This window comes from Sciurus carolinensis, chromosome X (genome assembly GCF_902686445.1).
Source record: "Sciurus carolinensis chromosome X, mSciCar1.2, whole genome shotgun sequence".
In the NCBI taxonomy this organism is placed as follows: Eukaryota; Metazoa; Chordata; class Mammalia; order Rodentia; family Sciuridae; genus Sciurus; species Sciurus carolinensis.
Genome location: NC_062232.1, coordinates 33,722,761 through 33,742,926, shown reverse-complemented (window position 1 = coordinate 33,742,926; position 20,166 = coordinate 33,722,761). Strand labels below are relative to the sequence as shown.

The 20,166-nt window shown below is 36.1% G+C and overlaps 1 protein-coding gene across 2 annotated transcripts in view; it reads left to right on the top strand.

Moving 5' to 3' along the window:
* Positions 1–20,166, top strand: part of Med14 (mediator complex subunit 14) — a 69,989-nt gene that overhangs the window by 15,510 nt on the left and 34,313 nt on the right. For both annotated transcript variants that reach the window (XM_047535730.1, XM_047535729.1), the window contains exons 5-13: positions 760–889; positions 1,459–1,587; positions 2,050–2,157; positions 2,714–2,846; positions 3,444–3,594; positions 4,230–4,341; positions 10,477–10,602; positions 12,192–12,270; positions 17,555–17,714. In XM_047535730.1, coding sequence (XP_047391686.1) covers positions 760–889; positions 1,459–1,587; positions 2,050–2,157; positions 2,714–2,846; positions 3,444–3,594; positions 4,230–4,341; positions 10,477–10,602; positions 12,192–12,270; positions 17,555–17,714 — 1,128 coding nt within the window. The remainder of the gene's footprint in view (positions 1–759; positions 890–1,458; positions 1,588–2,049; positions 2,158–2,713; positions 2,847–3,443; positions 3,595–4,229; positions 4,342–10,476; positions 10,603–12,191; positions 12,271–17,554; positions 17,715–20,166) is intronic.

Here is a 20,166-nt window from a genome sequence, read left to right as displayed (position 1 = left end):
GTCCTTTTTCTTATAAGTAAAATTATGCTTTTTCTGAAATAAATTGGGGCCAGAATGTGAGTAGGTATCAAAATGGGTGCATCTTTTTTTGGGGTGGTAATGGGCAGATGTACTGACGAAACTTAACATTGATTTCAGGTGCAAGAATACTGCATGCTAATTGCTTTTTGGAAGTGTTTTACAATTTACTGGTTTACTGAGTTGGTGCTATTGTATTTCACACCTTTGAGAAGTACAGGGGCTGAGGGTATGGCTCAGTGGTAGAGTGCTTGCCTGGCATGCACAAGGCCCTGGGTTTGATCCTCAGCACGAAAAATAAATTAGAGAAATAAGTAGTCATCTGTTGATATTAAGTTGATTTAATAAATGGAGCATGAAGAAGACCATGTGGTATAGTGGTCTAAGCTAGGTGACCAGAGGAATTTTTGGCACCCTAATGCATGGTAGTAATTTAGTTCACTATTTTTAGACGTGGACTGCAGAAATGAGTGTTGAGTTTTTTTTTTTTTTTTTTTTTTTTTTTTTTTTTTTTTGTGGTGCTGGGGATCGAACCCAGGGCCTTATGCTTGCAAGGCAAACACTCTACCGACTGAGCTACCTCCCCAGCCCCAGAAATGAGTGTTGAGATTCTCTTGGGTAAAGTTAAGAAAACATTGTGTAAAGACAGGCACAGGCAAAAATTATGCCTTGTGCTGGGAGTATAGCTCAGTGGAAAGGTATACAGTGATTATTTAAAAATCACTTAAATTTTATTTTTAGGATAAAATCATTCCTCCAGACCCTATTACCAAAATTGAGAAACAAGCCACACTTCATCAGCTTAATCAGATTCTTAGACATCGACTTGTAACCACAGATCTTCCTCCTCAGCTAGCAAATCTTACAGTTGGTATGTATCTGAAACTTTTTTCTCTCTTTTCTTTCTGTTTTTAAAGATGGTGTCTTATTGTGTTGTTACCCAGACTGGTCTTGAACTCGTGTTCAAGTGATCTTTCCTCCTCAGCTTCCCAGCTAGCTGAGACTGTAGGAGGGTATGCCACAGCACCAGGCTGAAATTCAATTTTTAAGGAATATTTCCTTAAATAGTTTTTTGGGTTTTATTCAAAGAAATACTATGAAGTTTTGACACACAGTTTTGGTAGCATTCGAATCCATGACTTGTGAGTCATCCACCTCTTTAGTACCTAAAAATACAATGTTCATGTTGGTCAGGGAGTGAATGAGATCATGTGGAGTTGAAGGAGAGAAGGGTCCCAGTTTTGAGTCTCAAGAAAATGGCTGTTTGTTGCTGCTTTTAGTTTCTTAATGACTTGGGTCCTGGCTTCTGAGAGAACCACTGAATGGTTTGAAGACTTACGAAAGAACTCTCAGTCTACCTAAATTTCTTTGTAAGACTGAAGCTTAGCAGAAGGCTACTTGTTTTCTAGCAAAGTGCACTTCTTCCTCTTTTTCTAAAAGCAAATGGCCGCGTGAAGTTTCGAGTTGAAGGAGAATTTGAAGCTACTTTGACAGTGATGGGAGATGACCCTGATGTTCCATGGCGCCTTCTCAAGCTAGAAATTCTAGTTGAGGATAAAGAAACAGGAGGTAAATTACAAATACTGATTTAAATCATAAGTACTGATTTGAATATTTGGTATATTGTTGAAATACTCCTTCACCATAATAAATCTGTGTAGTAATTTGTCCTGTAATTTAAAGCAAGTTTTACCATAATCATAACTACCTACTGCCTATAGAAGTTTCAGTTGTTTCTCAGAGTATAATGTTCTTGTTTTTTTTTTTTATTTTTTTAAATATTTTTTTAGTTGTAGATGGGCACAATATCTTTATTTACTTATTTCCTTTTATGTGGTGCTAGGATCAAACCCAGTGCCTCACACGTGCCAGGCAAGCGCTCTACCACTGAGCTCCACCCCCAGCCCTATAATTTCAGTTCTTTCCTTTTTAAAATTCATCGTTAGTTAGCATACACGTCCTTAGTTGGTATTATGACGTGATCCGTACGCTTTTCTGATTAACTGCCTTCTCTTCTCCTGCCAATGGAAGATGGGCGAGCCTTGGTTCATAGTATGCAGATCAACTTTATCCATCAGCTGGTGCAGTCTAGGCTCTTTGCTGATGAGAAACCTCTTCAGGACATGTACAACTGTCTACGTATCCTTCTGAAATTTGAGACGTTGTAAGGATTTTGTGTCTCCCTTTCCCTCCTCCTTTTTCCATTTAACTTTATTTCTGAACTGAAACAGCTTAGCCTGTCCTCCCCCTCTCCCCTTTTGGGTAGACACAGGACTGGGGAACCAGCCAGTGTGAAGCACACCTCCACATGTATAATGAAACAAATTTTAAATCTTATTGTTGAATTTGTAGGCAGTCCCCAAAATTGTTAAAAAATAGTACTGTTTGGGGACTGTGTAGTACTATTTGGTTAATCCATATTTTCTAAACTTTGAACTGAGGGTCAACCTGGACCTTATGGTTGGTTTACAATGGTTCAGAATTAAATATAAAACTTTTTTTCTAAAAATGCCACAAATTTTACCACTTTTTAGTATGAGTCATTGGAGGAATGTGATTCCAAAGTTCCAAAATATGATTCCAAAAGTTCATAGACAGCTCTTTGGAAATAGATCTTTTGTTAAATGAAGTTTACCTACATTTTATTGTCTGCTGAATAATATATATCTTAGATTTGCTTAACAAGATCTACCAGATTCTTTCTGCTTATCACTTCAGTTAGAAGTGTTACATTCCCAGACTCTAATGTTAATCCGAGAGCGGTGGGGAGACCTTGTGCAGGTGGAAAGGTATCATGCTGGAAAGTGCCTCTCCCTATCCGTTTGGAAGTAAGTAAAATCGGTTCTGGTGGGTTTGTGCTTTGACTGAGTACTCTTTTATCTTTTCTCTCTCATGTCTGACTTAATATATACTAAAGATCATGTGCCTGTACCAACTTGCTTTTGTTTAGTCATTCATGCTAGGTCAGCACTAAGCCATATCCCCAACCCCACATCTTTCTTAGAACATTGCATGTTTCAGATCCATAAACATTTATCTGTTTGTATTAAGACTTAATATTTTTTAAAAACTTAAGGTTAGTTTACTCTAGATTCATACCAAATTGCTAAAAGACCATTAGATTAGATTGGTGAGTATCTGTTTTTTTTGTTTTTTTTTTTTTAACATGCTTGCTTATCACAGTTTTCTGTTTTGAATTATACCTTTTAAAAAACTTTGTTTTGGAGAAAATCAGATATCAGACTGTTTATATTCCCCAATTCCTCTTTGAACTTTGCTTGATTCCCATTTTCTCCAAAGAAATTAGAGGTGAATAGATAGATACCTCTTAGAAGACAGGTTTTTCTGTTTTGGAGTTCTTTCTTGATTATTCAAAAGTTAAGCTGTGTTGAAAAATTTTTTTAATATTTCTTTTTTCTCTTAAGCCAACAGGTTCTTGGTAGAAAAACAGGAACAGCTTCTGTTCACAAAGTTACAATTAAAATTGATGAGAATGATGTCTCCAAGCCCCTACAGATTTTTCATGATCCCCCTTTGCCAGCTTCCGATTCCAAATTAGTCGAAAGAGCTATGAAGGTAAAAGATCTCCATATATTTTAATATTGGTTTGATTAAAATCAGTATAACTTAATTATAATTAGATCAATAATAATTATTATAATTATATTATACTTGATTATAACATGATTAAATCAATATAACCAGTTCCTTAAAATACTTAATTGTTCCTAAAATCCTGAATGAAATTTGTTTTAAGTGTTACACTTCTGTATTCATTGTTTTTACTGAACATCTGATACTATAACATTTACTTTCACTTTTGGTGGGGGATTGCTGGGGATTGAACCCAGGGCAGTGCGCATGCACTCTACCACTGAGTCACTCCTCCATTCTATTGCAAATTTTGTAGTTCAAAACACCATTTCATTTGTAAGGTCTGGCATTTGATTACTGTAATAACTGATATTGACACACACACATATGTATTTTTTTATCTGCTCATCAAAATATCAACTATAGTTTTTTAAGCTTCCAATATCATACAAGTTAATTTTTAACTTAATATGATATAAATTGATTTTTAACTTCATCTCTGCTTTTACTGGTTAACAGTGCAGTTCTAAAATATCTTGTAGCACAGAATTCTGCTCTCAGGCTTTTAAGGTAAAAATATTTCACTTGCATGTGCAATTTTGTTGTTGTTTATGCAGATTGACCACTTATCAATAGAAAAACTCTTGATTGACAGCGTCCATGCAAGAGCTCATCAGAAGCTCCAGGAACTGAAGGCCATTCTTAGAGGCTTCAATGCCAATGAAAACTGTAGGTGTTTTAAATTGACATTTCTGCTTTGCTTTTCTTTAAATTAGCATCCACATTTGTGTATGAAGGGTTCTTTTTTAATATGACTGTTTTCATGGTACATTGGTTTTATTGTGGAGGCCGGGCATTTCCATGTTTTAACTTGTAAATCTATCAAACTTGTTCTAATTTTTCCTTTATTTTATTCTTTCTTTGCTTGGCCTCATTTTTGAAATGTTTGCATATTGCCTCTCTTTCAAACTTTTTTCTTATTGAAATGGAAGCTTTTAAACATGAATCTTATTTCTTTTAGTTTTTCTTCTAGTGATGAGGCAGCATTGCAAATATTTATATTTATAAAACACAATGAAATAAGAATTTCATCCCCTTAAAAATTTTTTTTGACTTGATTGTTAGTAAGAGTTCAAAATAAGACATTCATTTATAAACAGAGTGAAAAATCTTCCTAATTTACCTAGTCATTTAGAAAGCAAAACCCTTCCATTTTATATAGTTTCACATCATAATGAGCTTATTTATTATCCTTCCCTATTTGTTTTTGACCATGATTACCTTGTGCCCCACCCACAAAGTTAATTAAGGGAGATGATGTAAGTGAAGTGCCTTCAAAGTAGGAAGTCTTAATAGTGCTAGTAGCAAAGGTACTGCCTTTTATCATTACAGAGCCCAGCTCAATCCATTATACTTAAAATCAGCTTCTTAGGTATATTAGTAACCTGGATTAAAGCCACTTTGAACAAAATGTATAAAGCCATTGCTGAAGAAAAGACAAAATCAGAAAAAATTATAATATTCAAATAGATTCTGGTGTTCTGTTGCATAGTAGGATGACTAAACTACAACATTCAAAATAGAAAAGATGTTTTTTAGAATGTTCTTATCACAAAGAAGTAATAAATGTTTAAGATGATGGATACGTTATCCTGATTTGACCATTACACAATGTGTACATGTATCAAAACATCATATTGTACCCCATAAATATGTACAATTATTTTGTGTCAATAAAAAAATATATGTGTTCATTCAAGAAAAATGAAGAATAGATGTGAAAGAAGAGGATCTAAGACAAGCCAAAGTATTAGCTTACATTTTTAAAGAGATTAAGGGGAAGGGCATGAATTAATGAAATTGCAAATATGGAGCATAAGAAAAATAGAAAGGATATATCAGAACTCCGGTGAATGTGTTGATGAAAACTTACTTTGTGGGGAGCAGATGGGATGTCCATTATCCTCATCAGGGCTTAACATTAGAATTGTCAGTGCTTAATAATCTTAATTATTATCTTCAGTGGGAACCCCCTCCACCAATCTCTCAAGCAAAGATGTTAAATACATGGCTAAAAATTATGATCAGAAAGCATAATTGAAACCCATTGGAGTTAGAAAGGGTGCTAATCCCCCCTTTGTTCTTTTTTCTTAACAGCTTTATCGAGATGTAATTCACATAGGAATACCTCATTTGGTGGTTTTTACTGTACTCAAGAGTTGTACAACCATCACCTCAGTCTAATTTTAGAACATTTTAATCATCCCAGAAAGAAACCCTGTGCCTATTAGCAGTTCCTCCCTATTTACCCTTCCCCCAGCTCCTGACAACCACCAATCTACTTTCTGTCTCCACAGATTTGCCTGTGTAGACATTTCACATAAATGAATCGTATAATCAGGGGTCTTTTGCATCTTGTTTCTAATATAATGTTTTTGACGTTCATCCATATTTCAATACTTCCTTTTCATTGTCAAATTATATACTGTATGGATATACCATATTTTATTAATTCATCATGGCTGGACATTGTGGTTATTTCCACTTTTTGGCTATTGTGAATAATACTGCTATGAACATTTGTTCAAGTTTTTGTGTGGACATATATTTTCATTTCTCTTGGATATATGCCTAGAAGTGTAATAGTTGGGTCATGTGGTAACTGTTTAACCTTTTGTTGTGTTTAACACCACTTTACAATCTCATGATAGTGTGTGAGAGTTCTGTTTTCTCCATGTCCACACCAACCCTTGTTATTGTCTTTTTGTTTCTAGTGATTGTGAAGTGGTGTTTCATTGTGGTTTTGACATGCATTTCCCTAATGATTGTTGAACATGTATCCATATATCTTTTTTGGAGAAATGTCTCTTTAGATCCTTTACCCATTTTATAATTGTTTTTTTAATGGAGTTGTAAAAGTTCTTTATATATTCTGGATACAGGTCCCTTTTCATATATTATGATTTGTAAGAATTTTCCCCCAGTATTCTGGGGTTGTCTTTTCATTTTATGGTATTTGCACTACTGGTTTTTTTTTTGGGGGGGGTGGTGGTGGTGGTGATCCTGGGGATTGAACCTAGGGCCATGTGCTTGCCAAGCAAGCATGCTACTGCTGAGCAACATCTCCAGCTCCGCCCCTACCCCGACCCCTACCCCTACCCCAGGCCAGGGTCTCACTAAGTTTCCAAGGTTGACCTCAAACTTGTGATCCTCTTACCTCAGTTTCCCAAGTAGCTGGGATTTACGGCCGTGCACCACCGTACCTGGCCAGGTTTCTAGTATTGAGGGTGTTCATGTTCATCTTTTTTGTTGCTTGTGCATTTCTCCAACCTGAAGTCGTAAAGATACACAACTGTTTTCTTTTATTAGTTTCATATTTTGCTTTTACATTTAGATCCGTGCTTCATTTTAAGTTCGTGTTTGTGACTAGTATAAGGTAGGGGTCCGACTGCATTCTTTCATATGAACATATGCAGTTGTCTCAGTAGCATATGTTGAAGACTGTTTTTCCCTGTTACTTTTTCACCTTTGTTGAAGTTTCCATTTTGTTCTTCAAAAAGACTTTAAGCATTTTGCAATCCTAATTTCTATTTTTTTTAAATAGTAAAATGCTAAAATTTTATTTTTTAGGATTCCAGGAAATAAGGTTTGTGATCCTTTGATAGACTGGTTTACTTTGGTATCATCTGTAAACAAAGCTTAGTAAGTAAAAAAAAAATAAAATCAAGCTGTGCGCAGTGGCGTACAGCAGCTCTTTAGGCTGAGGCAGGAGGATCATCTCAAGTTCAAAGCCAGTCTCAGTAACTTAGCGAGGCCATAAGCAACTTAGTGAGACCCTGTCTCTAAATAAAATATATATTTAAAAAAAAGGGCTGGGGGTGTGGTTCAGTGGTTAAGCACCCCTGGCACCAAACAATAAAATGAAATCAGTATGATTGCCAGGATATTTCAATTATTTTGAAAAGTAAGCTAAATTTATATCTAAATAGGAATGGTTTTGTGTACTGTTCATCTAGGTTCTGAAGATTTTTATTTAGTGGCATTTGTAGAGATGTCACTACCTGCACAGGCAGATCTGAGTTCAGCTGTTGCTCCTGAACTAGCCATTTACACATCTGGGTCCCATTCTCCATCTGTCATTTGAGGGTATTAGTCCAGACTCTACCTACATCTCTAACTCCTAGTAGGAGTGTGCTACAGCAGTGGCTTTCAAGCCTCGGTGTCAGAGACAAGTGTTTCGGGGACTGTGATTGAGGCAAGGAAGGAGTTTGCACGTGGGTTTGTCCCAAGTCCTGCTTTTTTTTTTTTTTTTTTTTGGGTGCTGGGGATTGAACCCAGGGCCTTGTACTTGCAAGGCAAGCACTCTACCAACTGAGCTATCTCCCCAGCCCCCAAATCCTGCTTTAATCAAGGGATTCTGCAAATACAACAGCTAGAGGAAAGGGTCTGCTGATCCACCATTTAGGGCATAACTCATTTTAAAAATTGACATTCACGAATTCAGACTCTTACTGTGGTCCTGTTTGATCTTGTTTGTGGCGGGAAATATAGTCTGTTCTTGGAATCCCTTAGTGTAGTTGCCCTTAATCAGCTGGAGTGTTTTCCAACTCCTAACTGGAATAACCTGAGCGAATGAGTAGCTGAGAGATGGGAGCCTTTCAAGAGAGAGAGGAGAACACACAGCCACACACTTTAGGCAGCTCAGATGGCAGCGTGTGGTTGCGTGGGGGCGGAAGTGGCTCAGGCGAGAGGAAGCTCAGGACTTCGGAGAGAAGATCAAAATAGACAGTGCAAGGTGCTAGAAGTAACTTGAGATATGTCCCAGTTCCCAGCAGTTGCCTGACCCTTGGGAACCAGGTTGTGTTCCTTTGTGTTGTACTCTACCCTCCAGCACCTGAATCAGGGCAATGTCATCAGTTTGGAAACTGAACCCCACACAGCCATTCCTCATTGGTCTTAGTTACTTCCCTTCATTTTCTGTAAAGAAAAATATGGACATTGGTGGTAATAGAAGATCATCATAGACATGTATCTAAGTATTTTCTACCTTATGGACTGTGTTCTCTACCAATGCTCTTGTGTTTTTGAGAATACTGAAATCTGATAATTAGATTGTAATTATAATTGCTACCCCAATTCCCAGAAGTAGTTTTATTCCATTGCTACATTTTAGAAATAGTTGCGGTTTAAAGGATACATTTGTACCCCATTAGTAATTGCAACTGTATAGAAATGTTTTAAAAATCAGCAACCCTGTTTCAAATTTAAGTACTTTCTTATTATATTACTTAATTTAGTTAAGTTCAGCAAAAACATCATTGATTTGAACTAATTTGTCACACTGGTTCTTGAATTATAAAAATATTATAAAAGAAATTCCTGTGTGTGCCTTTTTGTTCTATTTTTCCCCGCCTCAGGTGAAACTTCTGCTGGATCTGGACCTTAAACATTTGTATACAAATATGTACTAGATGAACTTGAAAGCAATTTATTTTCATTTCATTAAATGCTCCTACATTCTTTAATTAATTTGATAATTTGGATAGTTAGTACCAATGGTAACTTCACCCAAAGCATTGCAAATTCATAACAGGGTTTGGGTTATTTGTTCAATTCGTAAAGGAATACAGATAATGTACATTTGTTGAACACCGCTTCTTTTTGGTGCTGGGGATTCAATCCAGGGCCTCAGCTACATCCCAGCCTCTACATTTTTTTTTTTTGTGGTACTGAGAATTGAACCCAGGCGCTTAAACACATGCTAGGCAAGCACTGAGCTGTATCCTCAGCCCTTTAAAAATATTTTTAAATTCTGAGACAGGACCTCAGTGAGTTGCTCAGACTGGCCTGGAACTTTCAAACCTCCTGCCTCAGCCTTCCGAATAGGTAGGATTATAAGCATGGACCACCTCACCCAGCTCCCACTTTGCTTTCTAAAGGCGCCTTCACAGACTTGTTATTTCTTCCTCTTAACTACCTGTGGCCTGGAGGGGAAGATGTGATTGTCCTTGGTTTTTAAAGTGGCACAAAGGACTCATGCCTGGTGGAAAGGCCTATACGCCCACTGTGTTCCCTGCCTGCCTTTTGTGCTGTAGCTTTAGAGGAACTTGGTAACCAGAAGAGGAAATTCTTTAGTGTGCTTTGCTCTTTACTGGATTTCATTTTGCCAAGTTGTAGAATTAAGGGAAAAGTTAATTGGGCCTAGTGGAAATACTGTGAAACTCTAGATCAAGTATCTTGTCAGCTCTGGGATTTGTGTTTAGCAATTGCCTATATTCTTGTTTCATCTATGACTTGAAAATGAGGTACACAAATGACTTGAAAAGAATGTTTCCCTATGCAATCAATAATGTTTAATAGTTTTCAAGTCTTTCTTGAAACACCTGGCCCCTAATTGCCGGAAAAACACTTTTTAAAATGCAGAGCGACATTGAAAATCTTCAGGCTGTAGATGAGATTTATTCTGTTTACCAAATAATTAATTTTCTTCTTGATATTTTCCAACTACTATCAAGAAGAAAATTCCTAAAAGTTCATTTATTAGTAACCACTGCATGAAAGTAAATCTAGAACTCCGTTAAGTGATGAGATTGACTTTTCACTAGGTTTTTAAACACTTTTAAAGGAATCTTGGATTTTTTTTTCCTGTAATATTTGAAAGGGGTAGCTTGTTTCAATTCAATTTGAAAATTATATTCTTCCATTTACGCTACTACTAATTGACAATAATTCCATTCCAAATTTCACAGAATCATGTTTTTCCTCTAATCTTTCAATCGTGTTTCTACTCACTGAGATATAATTTTTTTTTTTTTTTGGAAAATATTCAGATAGAAAAATAATTTTAAATTCTTAACTGTTCAGCTTCCATCGAGACTGCACTTCCGGCTCTTGTTGTTCCCATCTTGGAGCCCTGTGGTAATTCGGAATGCCTACACATTTTTGTAGATTTGCATTCTGGGATGTTCCAATTGATGCTTTATGGACTTGGTAAGTTACTAAATGATATAGTCACTCAGTGTAAGAAAAAACATTTTTAACAAAATAAAACCTTTTTGCCTTTAGGTATCGGAAGGGGTGTTTTACAGTGTTGAAAATAGGTATGGAAGGAATAACTGGCTGACATCTGTTCCTCGGAGCCCTGTTTTAACCCTGCTTTGGATTTTCTTGTACCAGAAGTTAAACTTCCCAATAAAAAGTGCATTTATGCTATTTCTTTTACATAAAAGTAGTAATGGTGATAACTGGTGTTTGTTTAGATTAATTTATCCAGTAGCTCAGTTACTATTTATTTTTTTATTTTTATTTTTGTTGATTGATCTTTATTTTATATACTTATTTATATAAATGTGGTGCCAAGAATCCAACCTGGGGCCTCACACATGCCAGGCAAGTGCTCTACCACTGAGCCACAACCCCAGCCCACAGTTTCTGTTTTATTGCTTAGTTGGGTGACATGGAAATCACTCCAAGAGATTCTAATGTCATTCATGGCTGGAGAACATGTTTATGATAGTATAAATATCTATGATGACTTTTGAGGTAACAGAGTTCTGGAGGAAAGCATTTTTCTCTGGCTTGAACACAAGATATTTTTAAAACTTTGATTTCTGATTTGTTCTGTTACTGAGTGAGTATTCTGAAATAATGAAATACTAGGAATAGTATTTTTGCATTGCTACTGAAACAGTGTTCTTGACTATATTATCATGTTCACCATTTGACATCAAAATTAAGCCAAATAGATTGATGAAGATAAGGGGTTCTCTGGTCACAGTTGTGGCTATATAGATTTGAATATGAGCTGCTCAGGGACAGCAGGACTCATTGCTCTGAATCATAGCACTCTGACCTCATGATGACTTCTAAACCTAATCACCTCCCGAAGACCCCTTCTCCACATATCACATTGAGGGTTGGGGCTTCAAAATATGAATTTGATGGGGGAAGGAAATAGTTCATTCCATAGCAATGCTTTTTTGTTTTATTCTTTTGTTCTTTGATCTTCTAATTTCTTCTATGCTTTTCTCCACTAATTGAAATTGTTTTGTGTCGTGCCTTTTTTGCTTAGTATTTTATGATCATTTTCTAATGTTATTCAAAGTTCAGAGGGATATATAGCAAGCTAGTCTTTATACACCAGTTCTTGTTTATGCCAAAGATCATTGGTGTTTGGTAAATAAACATTTCAGTGGAGTCTTTTTTAATAATGTTTAAGGCTCCAAGTCTAGTAATATTATGAGTTTTAAATACATTTAATTCGAAAATACTAATAAACTAGAATAAGAATTTTGGTAATTAAAATAAAGGCAAATAATTATTTGCATATTTGTTACTTGTTCTTGCCAGTACACATTTGCTGTTAGTTGTTTTATCTATAAATCTCCTAAAATGTTAAAGAAGGAAAACATATTAGGTTGATATATAGCTTATGATGCATTTAGTTTAGTTTTTCTCTGACTCAAAAACAACATGGTTTTCTGCCTAAAGCAATAGTTCTCATTTTAATTTTGGGTTACATAGATGAAGATTTTGTTTCTCATGTAAGCAATTAATTAATCAAGTACTTTATTCTGTAGACCAGGCCACTTTGGATGACATGGAAAAATCTGTGAATGATGACATGAAACGGATCATTCCTTGGATTCAGCAGCTTAAGTAAGCTTATTTATTTCAGCTCAACACTAAAAATGGAAATCTATTTTGACAGGATATATTTTCTTCTCCATCATTACTCTTGATCAGTCACTGTCCTTAGGTTTTATGACATGTAACTTGAGTATCTTTTGAGAATCTAAATTCTCTTGGAATAGATTCAAGATGGCAGTGCCTCGTATCAGATTGCCCTCTCGAGCAAATATAGGTATGAAGGGCATGACATTCATCTTGCAGTCCTTGCCACATTTTCTCCTGTACAAGCACTTTACAGATCACTTACACAATGATTTTTTTTTTTTTTTTTTTTTTTTTTTTTTTAAATCAAGTGTTCTCTGTAATAGAGTCCTACATGTTTTTATCCAGGAAAATCTTCATGGTATAAATGTACCAGCTGACACTGTCAGAATTAGTCATTTTTGCTTCTCTAATACCATCATTCATTTTGTCTCAAAGTCTGGTAATGCTTGAGCCTTTTAAATGAAATAAAATTGAAAATGAAGCTAGAGATCATTTTATGAGACTTCACTACCACCCTGGTACACAGAGGTGCCATTATGACAACTGCAGCAAACTCTTTTTTAAAATTAATAAAACAGGATTCCAAGGACTAAAAATAAATTTCAGAGATGAAAAATTGACAAATGGTGAAGGGGGAAAGGCCAAAAGACAACAGAAGGGCTATTCATGGGAATCTATTGTTTCTGTCTTCTATTCTTTCTTCTCCTCCTTTTGCCGTTTTTTGTTTGTTTGTTTGTTTGTTTAAATATTCAAAGAATTAATTAAAATTAAGTAATGTTTTCATGAACAGGGCATGATTTGTAATGCCAGTAGATAATACATGAGCCCTTTTTTTGAGCAACTGTTTATCTAATTGTAAAAAAAAATTATAGTCAATAATCTGGTAATAATTTACAATAGTTTTTAGTGTTTTAGCATCAGTTTTGTACATTTGGCTAAACAAGCAAGATGTGAATGCCTAACATGCTTAATAATTCATGCATGCAACATCACTTTGAGGTTATTTATCTGTCATTTGTAACTTTCAGAAATCTAACTTAAGGTCTGGGGTCGTGGCTCAGTGGTAGAGCGCTTGCCTAGCAAGCGTGAAGCACTGGGTTTCATCCTCAGCATTGCATAACAATAAATAAATAAAATAAAGGTATTGTGTCCATCTACAACTAAAAAATAGTAATACATCTTTAAAAAAAAGTATGTTTAAAATAGAATAAAGAAATATGCAGAGGGGAGTGAGGGGCGGGGAGGGGTGGTGGGGATGGGAAGGACAGTAGGATGAGACAGACATTATTACCCTATATATAGTATGATTCACTACAGGTGTGACTGCCCCATGCACAGCCAGAGGAATGAGAAGTTATGTGCCATTTGTGTAAAGTGCATCAAAATGCATTCTATTGTCATGTACGACTAATTAGAACAAATTAAGAAAAATTCACACACAAAAAGAGAAAAGAAATATAACTTAAAATTAGAAAGCCAAGTCCCCAGAAGCCTTTCACTTGTCAAATGTATGTATGCATTTTAGCTCGCATTATTTATTTATTTATTTGTGTGTGTGTGTGTGTGTGTGTGTGTGTGTGTGTGTTGCTGGGGATTGAACCCAGGGCCTTGTACATGCGAGGCAAGCACTCTACCAACTGAGCTACATCTCCAGCCCTTATTTATTTTTAATGGTTCTTTGTAGTTATGTATGACAGTAGAGTCCATGTTGATAAAATTATACATGAATGGAATATATCTTGTTCTAATTAACATTATTTGTAAGAAAAGTCTTGATTTTTACTTACAACAATAGTGCTTCTCAAGTTTTCTGTGATGAATAACCAGTTTATCACTAATCTGTCACAGGATAATTTTTTTAAGACAACATTTTGAGGTATATTTTATATGCCAGAAGCTCTACTCATCCTTAGTATACAGTACACTGATTTGTAGTAAATTTACCAAGCTTTGTGCCCATTACAATTCACTCGTAGAACATTTAGAACATTTCCACCACCACAAAACATTGCCCATTTATAGCTAATCACCTTTCCCAGCCCTAGGCAACTACAAATCCACTTTCTGTAAATTTGCCTTTACTGGACTTTCCATATAAATATAATCATAAGATATATGTTCTTTTGTGACAGGCTTCTTTAACTTAGTATGTTTGGGGGATTCATACTGTAGCATGTACCAGTACTTTGTTTTTATAGCTAAATTGTTTTGTACAATGACACATTTTGGTTTGTTCATTAGTTGGTGGACAGTTGGGTGGTTTCCACTCTTTGGCTATTGTGTTTAATGCTGCTATGACTACTCATAGCAAGTGTGTGTAAACTTTTATTTTCATTTTTCTTTGGTCCATATCGAGGAGTGGAATTGCTGGGACATGCAGTCAATTTATGTTTAACTTTTTAAAGAAACTGCCAAACTCTCCCAAAGTAACTGTGTCATATTGCAATCCTATCAGCAGTGTGTGAGGGTTTCTATTTTTCTGTGTCCTTGCTAATGCTTGTCATTGTCTTTGAGTATAGGCCTCTTAGAAAGTGTGAATAGGTACCTCATTGTGATTTTAATTTACATTTCCTTAATGACTAATGATGTTGAACATCTGTTCATGTGATAACTTCTTTATACTAGGCAACAAAAATGAATTCTAGGGAAAAAAAATGATAAGACATGTCAAAATATAAGCCCCAATTCTTATTAGCAGAGTCAACAGACATAAAATTGCACTTCAGTAAATAAAATTTGAACAAATGTAGCAGGAAAAATGAAAATTACAGAAACTGCACATTATCCATGTAATATATATACATACAGGCACTTAGTATAGACAATCACTCTTTTTTTTTTTTTTTGAGGTGCTGGAGATTGAACACAGGGCCCTGTGCTTACAAGACTACCAGTCTACCAACTGAGCTATCTTCCCAGCCCTAGACAATCAGTCTTACAAATGTTTTTCCACAAATCATAACAAAACAAAAATCAAGAGTAAAATAGCAATTCAACATACACTTGGAAAGGACTACCTTGTGTATCACTTCAAATTTTTGATACGGCAGAAGAACTTGTTTCTTGCTTCTTTTAACTGATTTAGGTTGGATTGATGGTAATACTAATCATGAGAGATGATGTATATCTATCTTTATTTATTTATTTTTTATTTTTTATTTTTTGTGGTGCTGGGGAGTGAACCCAGGACCTTCTGCATGCAAGGCAAGCACTCTACCAACTGAGCTACATCCCCAGCCCATGTATATCTGTCTTAACTGTGTTTTTTAACTGTGCTTTTTTTAAAAAAAATTTATAGTTGTAGATGAACAGCATGCCTTTATCTTATTTGTTTTCATGTGGTGCTAAGGATCCAACTCAGTGCTTCACGTGCTAGGCAAACACTGTGCCACTGACCTACGGCCCCAGCCCCGTTTGTTTTTATCTTAATAACATACATAGTAGAGAGGTGAGTCTCACAAAGGCATGTTGATGGTCATGGAAGTAGACATTTGAAAGCAGTTTTAGCAAATTCGGGATATTCATTTATAACTTTTATCCAAAATGAAGCAAATAATGATTAAGTATTCAAAATTTATCTTCATTCCTTCATCAGTAGCCAGGTCTAGCAGTTGATCTTTTAAAGTTGTTGTAGTTAATTTGTGTTCTAGTGGATAAAATGGTTTTCAGATTTTATACACTTTTGGGTAACAGTTGGCAAACTACCCTGAAAATGTGGTATAGTCTAACATATTTCTGTTTATTTAGGCAGTACTGGGGATTGAATCAGGGCTTTGAACATGTTAGGCAAGTGCTCTACCACTGACCCACAACCCCAGCCCTTTTTATTTATGTTTTTAAGATTTTGATGGAGGGTCTTGCTAAATGGCCCAGACAGACCTTGAACTTGGTGATCCTCCTGCCTCAGCCTCCTGAGTAGCTGGGATTACAGGCATGTGTGCTACCACACCCAGCTCCAGTGTGGGTTTTCTTGTTTTTGGGGGGGAGGGTGGTACTGTGTATCAAACCCAGGGGCGCCTAACCACTGAGCCACATCCCCAAGCCTTTTTTGTATTTTATTTAGAGACAGGGTCTCACTGAGTTGCTTAGTACCTCGCTTTTGCGGAGGTTGGCTTTGAACTCGGAATCTTGCTGTCTCAGCCTCCCAAGCGGCGGCTGCAATTATAGGCATGTGCCACCTTGCCTAGCTTCTAACATGGTTTTAGTGCACGTAACTAGTATGTGATTTGTACCACATGCAATTCACTGTGCAAATGTAAAAGCACCCCGACAGATCTATGACCTTTCAGTAAGGTAGGTGAATCTAGTGATCATGAGCATGGATGTTTTGGCATTGTTACATTGCTATGAAAATTCTTATAATTATCTCATTGTGCTTTAGTGAGAATTTGTGAACCAGTCATTTTATCTCTTGTTACATATTTGATTATGTGGTATGCTAGCCTCAAGGATGTATAACCAAATAAAGGGAATAAGAAGAATACTCTAGTGGAAGCAGCAAAGCAAAATATGGGGACTTCCTTGAAAGCAAGGGGGGAGAAGGTAATTAAATACTTGCATCTGCTGGGTACACCAGGCATTATATACATACATAATCCAATACTAGAACTATTTATCTTCAATGATACCAAAGAGAAAAGAGAAAAACTTTTGTGTTTATTTGTTGTTTTTCTGTTTTGTTTTATGAACAGTGCAAGCATTTTAAAAACGGTTGTTGAGATTAGTTTATGCCCTCTTAAATAGGAAGTCTGCCATTCCTTATAATAAACTAAACTAGTATCTCAGCCTTACAGTTAATTTTGCCTTATAAATAATCAAAATTATTCACCTCACAGTTTAAACTTCTTAAACTAGAATGAGAACAGTCTAATACAAAGCTGTGATGAATAATTCTTCGATATGGTCATGTGTCCTTTTATTAATTCAGTTGTTTCCCAATTGATTGGTTTTTGTTTTTATTTTTGGGTATAGAAGATTGAATCCAGAGGCGTTTAACCACTGAACCACATCCCTAGCCCTTTTTATTTTTTCTTTTGAGACAGGGTCTCACTAAGTCGCTCAGGGACTTGCTAAGTTGCTGAGACAGGCTTTGAACTTGTGATCCTCCTGCCTCTACCTCCTGAGCCACTGGGATTACAGGTGTATGCCACCACACCTGGCTCAATTGTTGGTTTTTTTGTGATCTTCAATCTATTTGTAAATCAGTAACTTGTAGTTAATCAGAAAAGTATGGTTTTATGATGTGTTTTATCTCTTTTAAATTAAGGTTTTGGCTTGGACAGCAGCGTTGCAAGCAATCTATAAAACATCTGCCTACGATAAGCAGTGAGACATTGCAGCTTTCCAATTACTCTACTCATCCTATTGGAAACCTTTCTAAGAATAAGCTGTTTATTAAACTTACCCGTCTTCCGCAATACTACATTGTAAGTATGCAGAAGGTTGATTGGAGTGATCAAGTCCAGTAATTCTGTTAGTATCTTGAATGATTTATTATTGAATTTAGTTTGCAAATGAATTTTATTGAACTTTTGACTTTTGTGTAGTGTAGGGATTAGAGAGGGAGGAAAGTCAAGTTTTAGTTGGGGAATTTAAGGTCACCTGCATCTCTCGTTCTAGAATCTTTCCTATATTGATTTCTAGTTTCTGATTAGAATGAGGCATCTCTATTAGAAGAAAAAAAATTGAGAGGTACTATTATGGTTTGGAGATGCTTTGGTGTTAGATAAATTTATTTGCTTTAACTGTATATGAGCTTGTGTATAGCAGCCTTTTGAATATGGGCTGGTTGATGCAGCTTTATTTTCTCATCTCTAATTGAAGGCATATTCAATGTTGGTTGCGTGTACATTGCAGTATACAATAAGATCCTTTCTTTTTAATTTTTACTCTTCCTGGTTGTTTTTCCAATTGATTTCTTTGAATTGGTTAGAACTTGAAAGCATTTAAAATGTGAGCTTACTTTAATACATTTCCTCCTCGTAGGAATTTCTTATGCACCAAGTAGATACTTTTGGCAAAGAATCAAAGGTGTTCGAAATTTTTAATTCAAGATTGTTGGTTGAAGATATTGGGAGTGTATTTTCTTTAAAGTTTTGAAAGATACTGTCTTAAAAAGATACCCTGTGTAGGCTGATATCTCTCTACTTAGGCTCATAAATCTGTCCCTGATGTGAATTTTACTTTTTTCTAAATTTTAAAACACCTGTTGTGAAACTAGATGTGACACATACCAAAGGGTTGTTACTTTAGTTCTCTGTGAGCTGCCTACTCACTCGTGAAGTGGTAATGCAGAATATATGCATAATAATTACACCTATGAACAAGTATTGGGTTTTTTGTTTTGTTTTGTTTTGTTTTGCACCAGGAATTGAACCCAGGGACACTTAACCACTGAGCCACATCCTCAGCCCTATTTGGTATTTTATTTAGAGACAGGGTCTCACTGAGTTGCTCAGGGCCTTGCTAAGTTGCTGAGGCTGGCTTTGAACTTGCGCTCCTCCTGCCTCAGCCTCCCGAGCTGCTGGGATTACAGGTGTGCATCTCCGCACCTGGCCATATAGACTTTTTATACTCAGCCTCACACAAAATAAAATTTGAAAGTTACATATATTTTTCATTTTCTGACCTTATTTAGCATCAGTAAATACCCAGGTTTTACGGTCAGTGACCAGTGGTAAAGCAATAATTTGTTTCACATGGTTTACACTGAAAACCAAATGTAGGTTATTCCCACGTCATTCAGATTTATCACGTAGGCATGATATGTTCATAAACGTGAAAAGAACAACTACCATGGACATTAAGAACAGAGGAGAGGCTCGCTGCAGTGGATTTCCCTTTAAATGTTTTTCTGCCAGTTGGTCAGCTTTATTGAGATATAATTTACATATAGTGAACATTCAGACATCTTAGTGTATGTATAAGTTTTCATAAATGCATACAATCGTGCAACCTCCATTTCAATCAGGACGGAACAGTTCTGTCACCTCCCCAAATTCCCTCATACTGTCTTTTTAGAGTAACCACCCTTGCCCTCGCTCCTAATCACTCACCCCTTTCCTGTCTCTAGTGTTGCCTTTTCAGTCTAGTTCTTTTCCCTTGGCGTAACGCCTCTGATATTTGTCCATGCTGTGATGTACATAATAGTTCCTTCCTTTTATTGCAGCATAGTATTCCGTGGTATGGAGGTACTACAGTTTAATTCATCACCCATTGAAGGACATCTGGGTGGCTTCCAGTTTGGGGCATTTGAGACTAAAGCTGCTATAAATGTTTGCATATATTTTTGTGAGAACCTAAGTTTTCATTACTTTTTGATGAGTAATTGGAAGTGGGATTGTTGGAACACACAAGTGTGTGTTTTACTGTATAAGAAATTGCTGCCGGGCATGGTGGCACAGGCCTGTAATGCCAGGGGCTGGGGAGGCTGAGCCAGGAGGATCACAAGTTCAAAGCCAGCCTCAGCAACTTAGTGAGCTCCTAAGCAACTCAACCAGACCCTGTCTCTAAATAAAAAATAAAAAAGGCCTGGGGGATGTGGCTCAGTGCTTAAGTAAGTGTCCCTGGTTTCAATTCCCAGTACCAAAAAAAAAAAAAAAAAAAAAAATTGCCAGACTATTTTCTAAGGTGGCAACCATTTTGCATTCCCACCAGCAATGTTTTCAGAGTTCAAGTTGTTCCTCAATCTAGCTAGCAATTGGTATTGTAATTTTTTAAATAGCCATTCTGATAGTCTTAATTTGCACTGCCCTACCGCCTAACGATGTTGAGCATATTTTCACCTACTTACTTGCCATTCATCTGTCTTCTTTGGTCAAGTGTCCATTTTACCTTTTAATTTTTCTGTTTCCTGAGGTGCGTCAGCAATGTGATGCT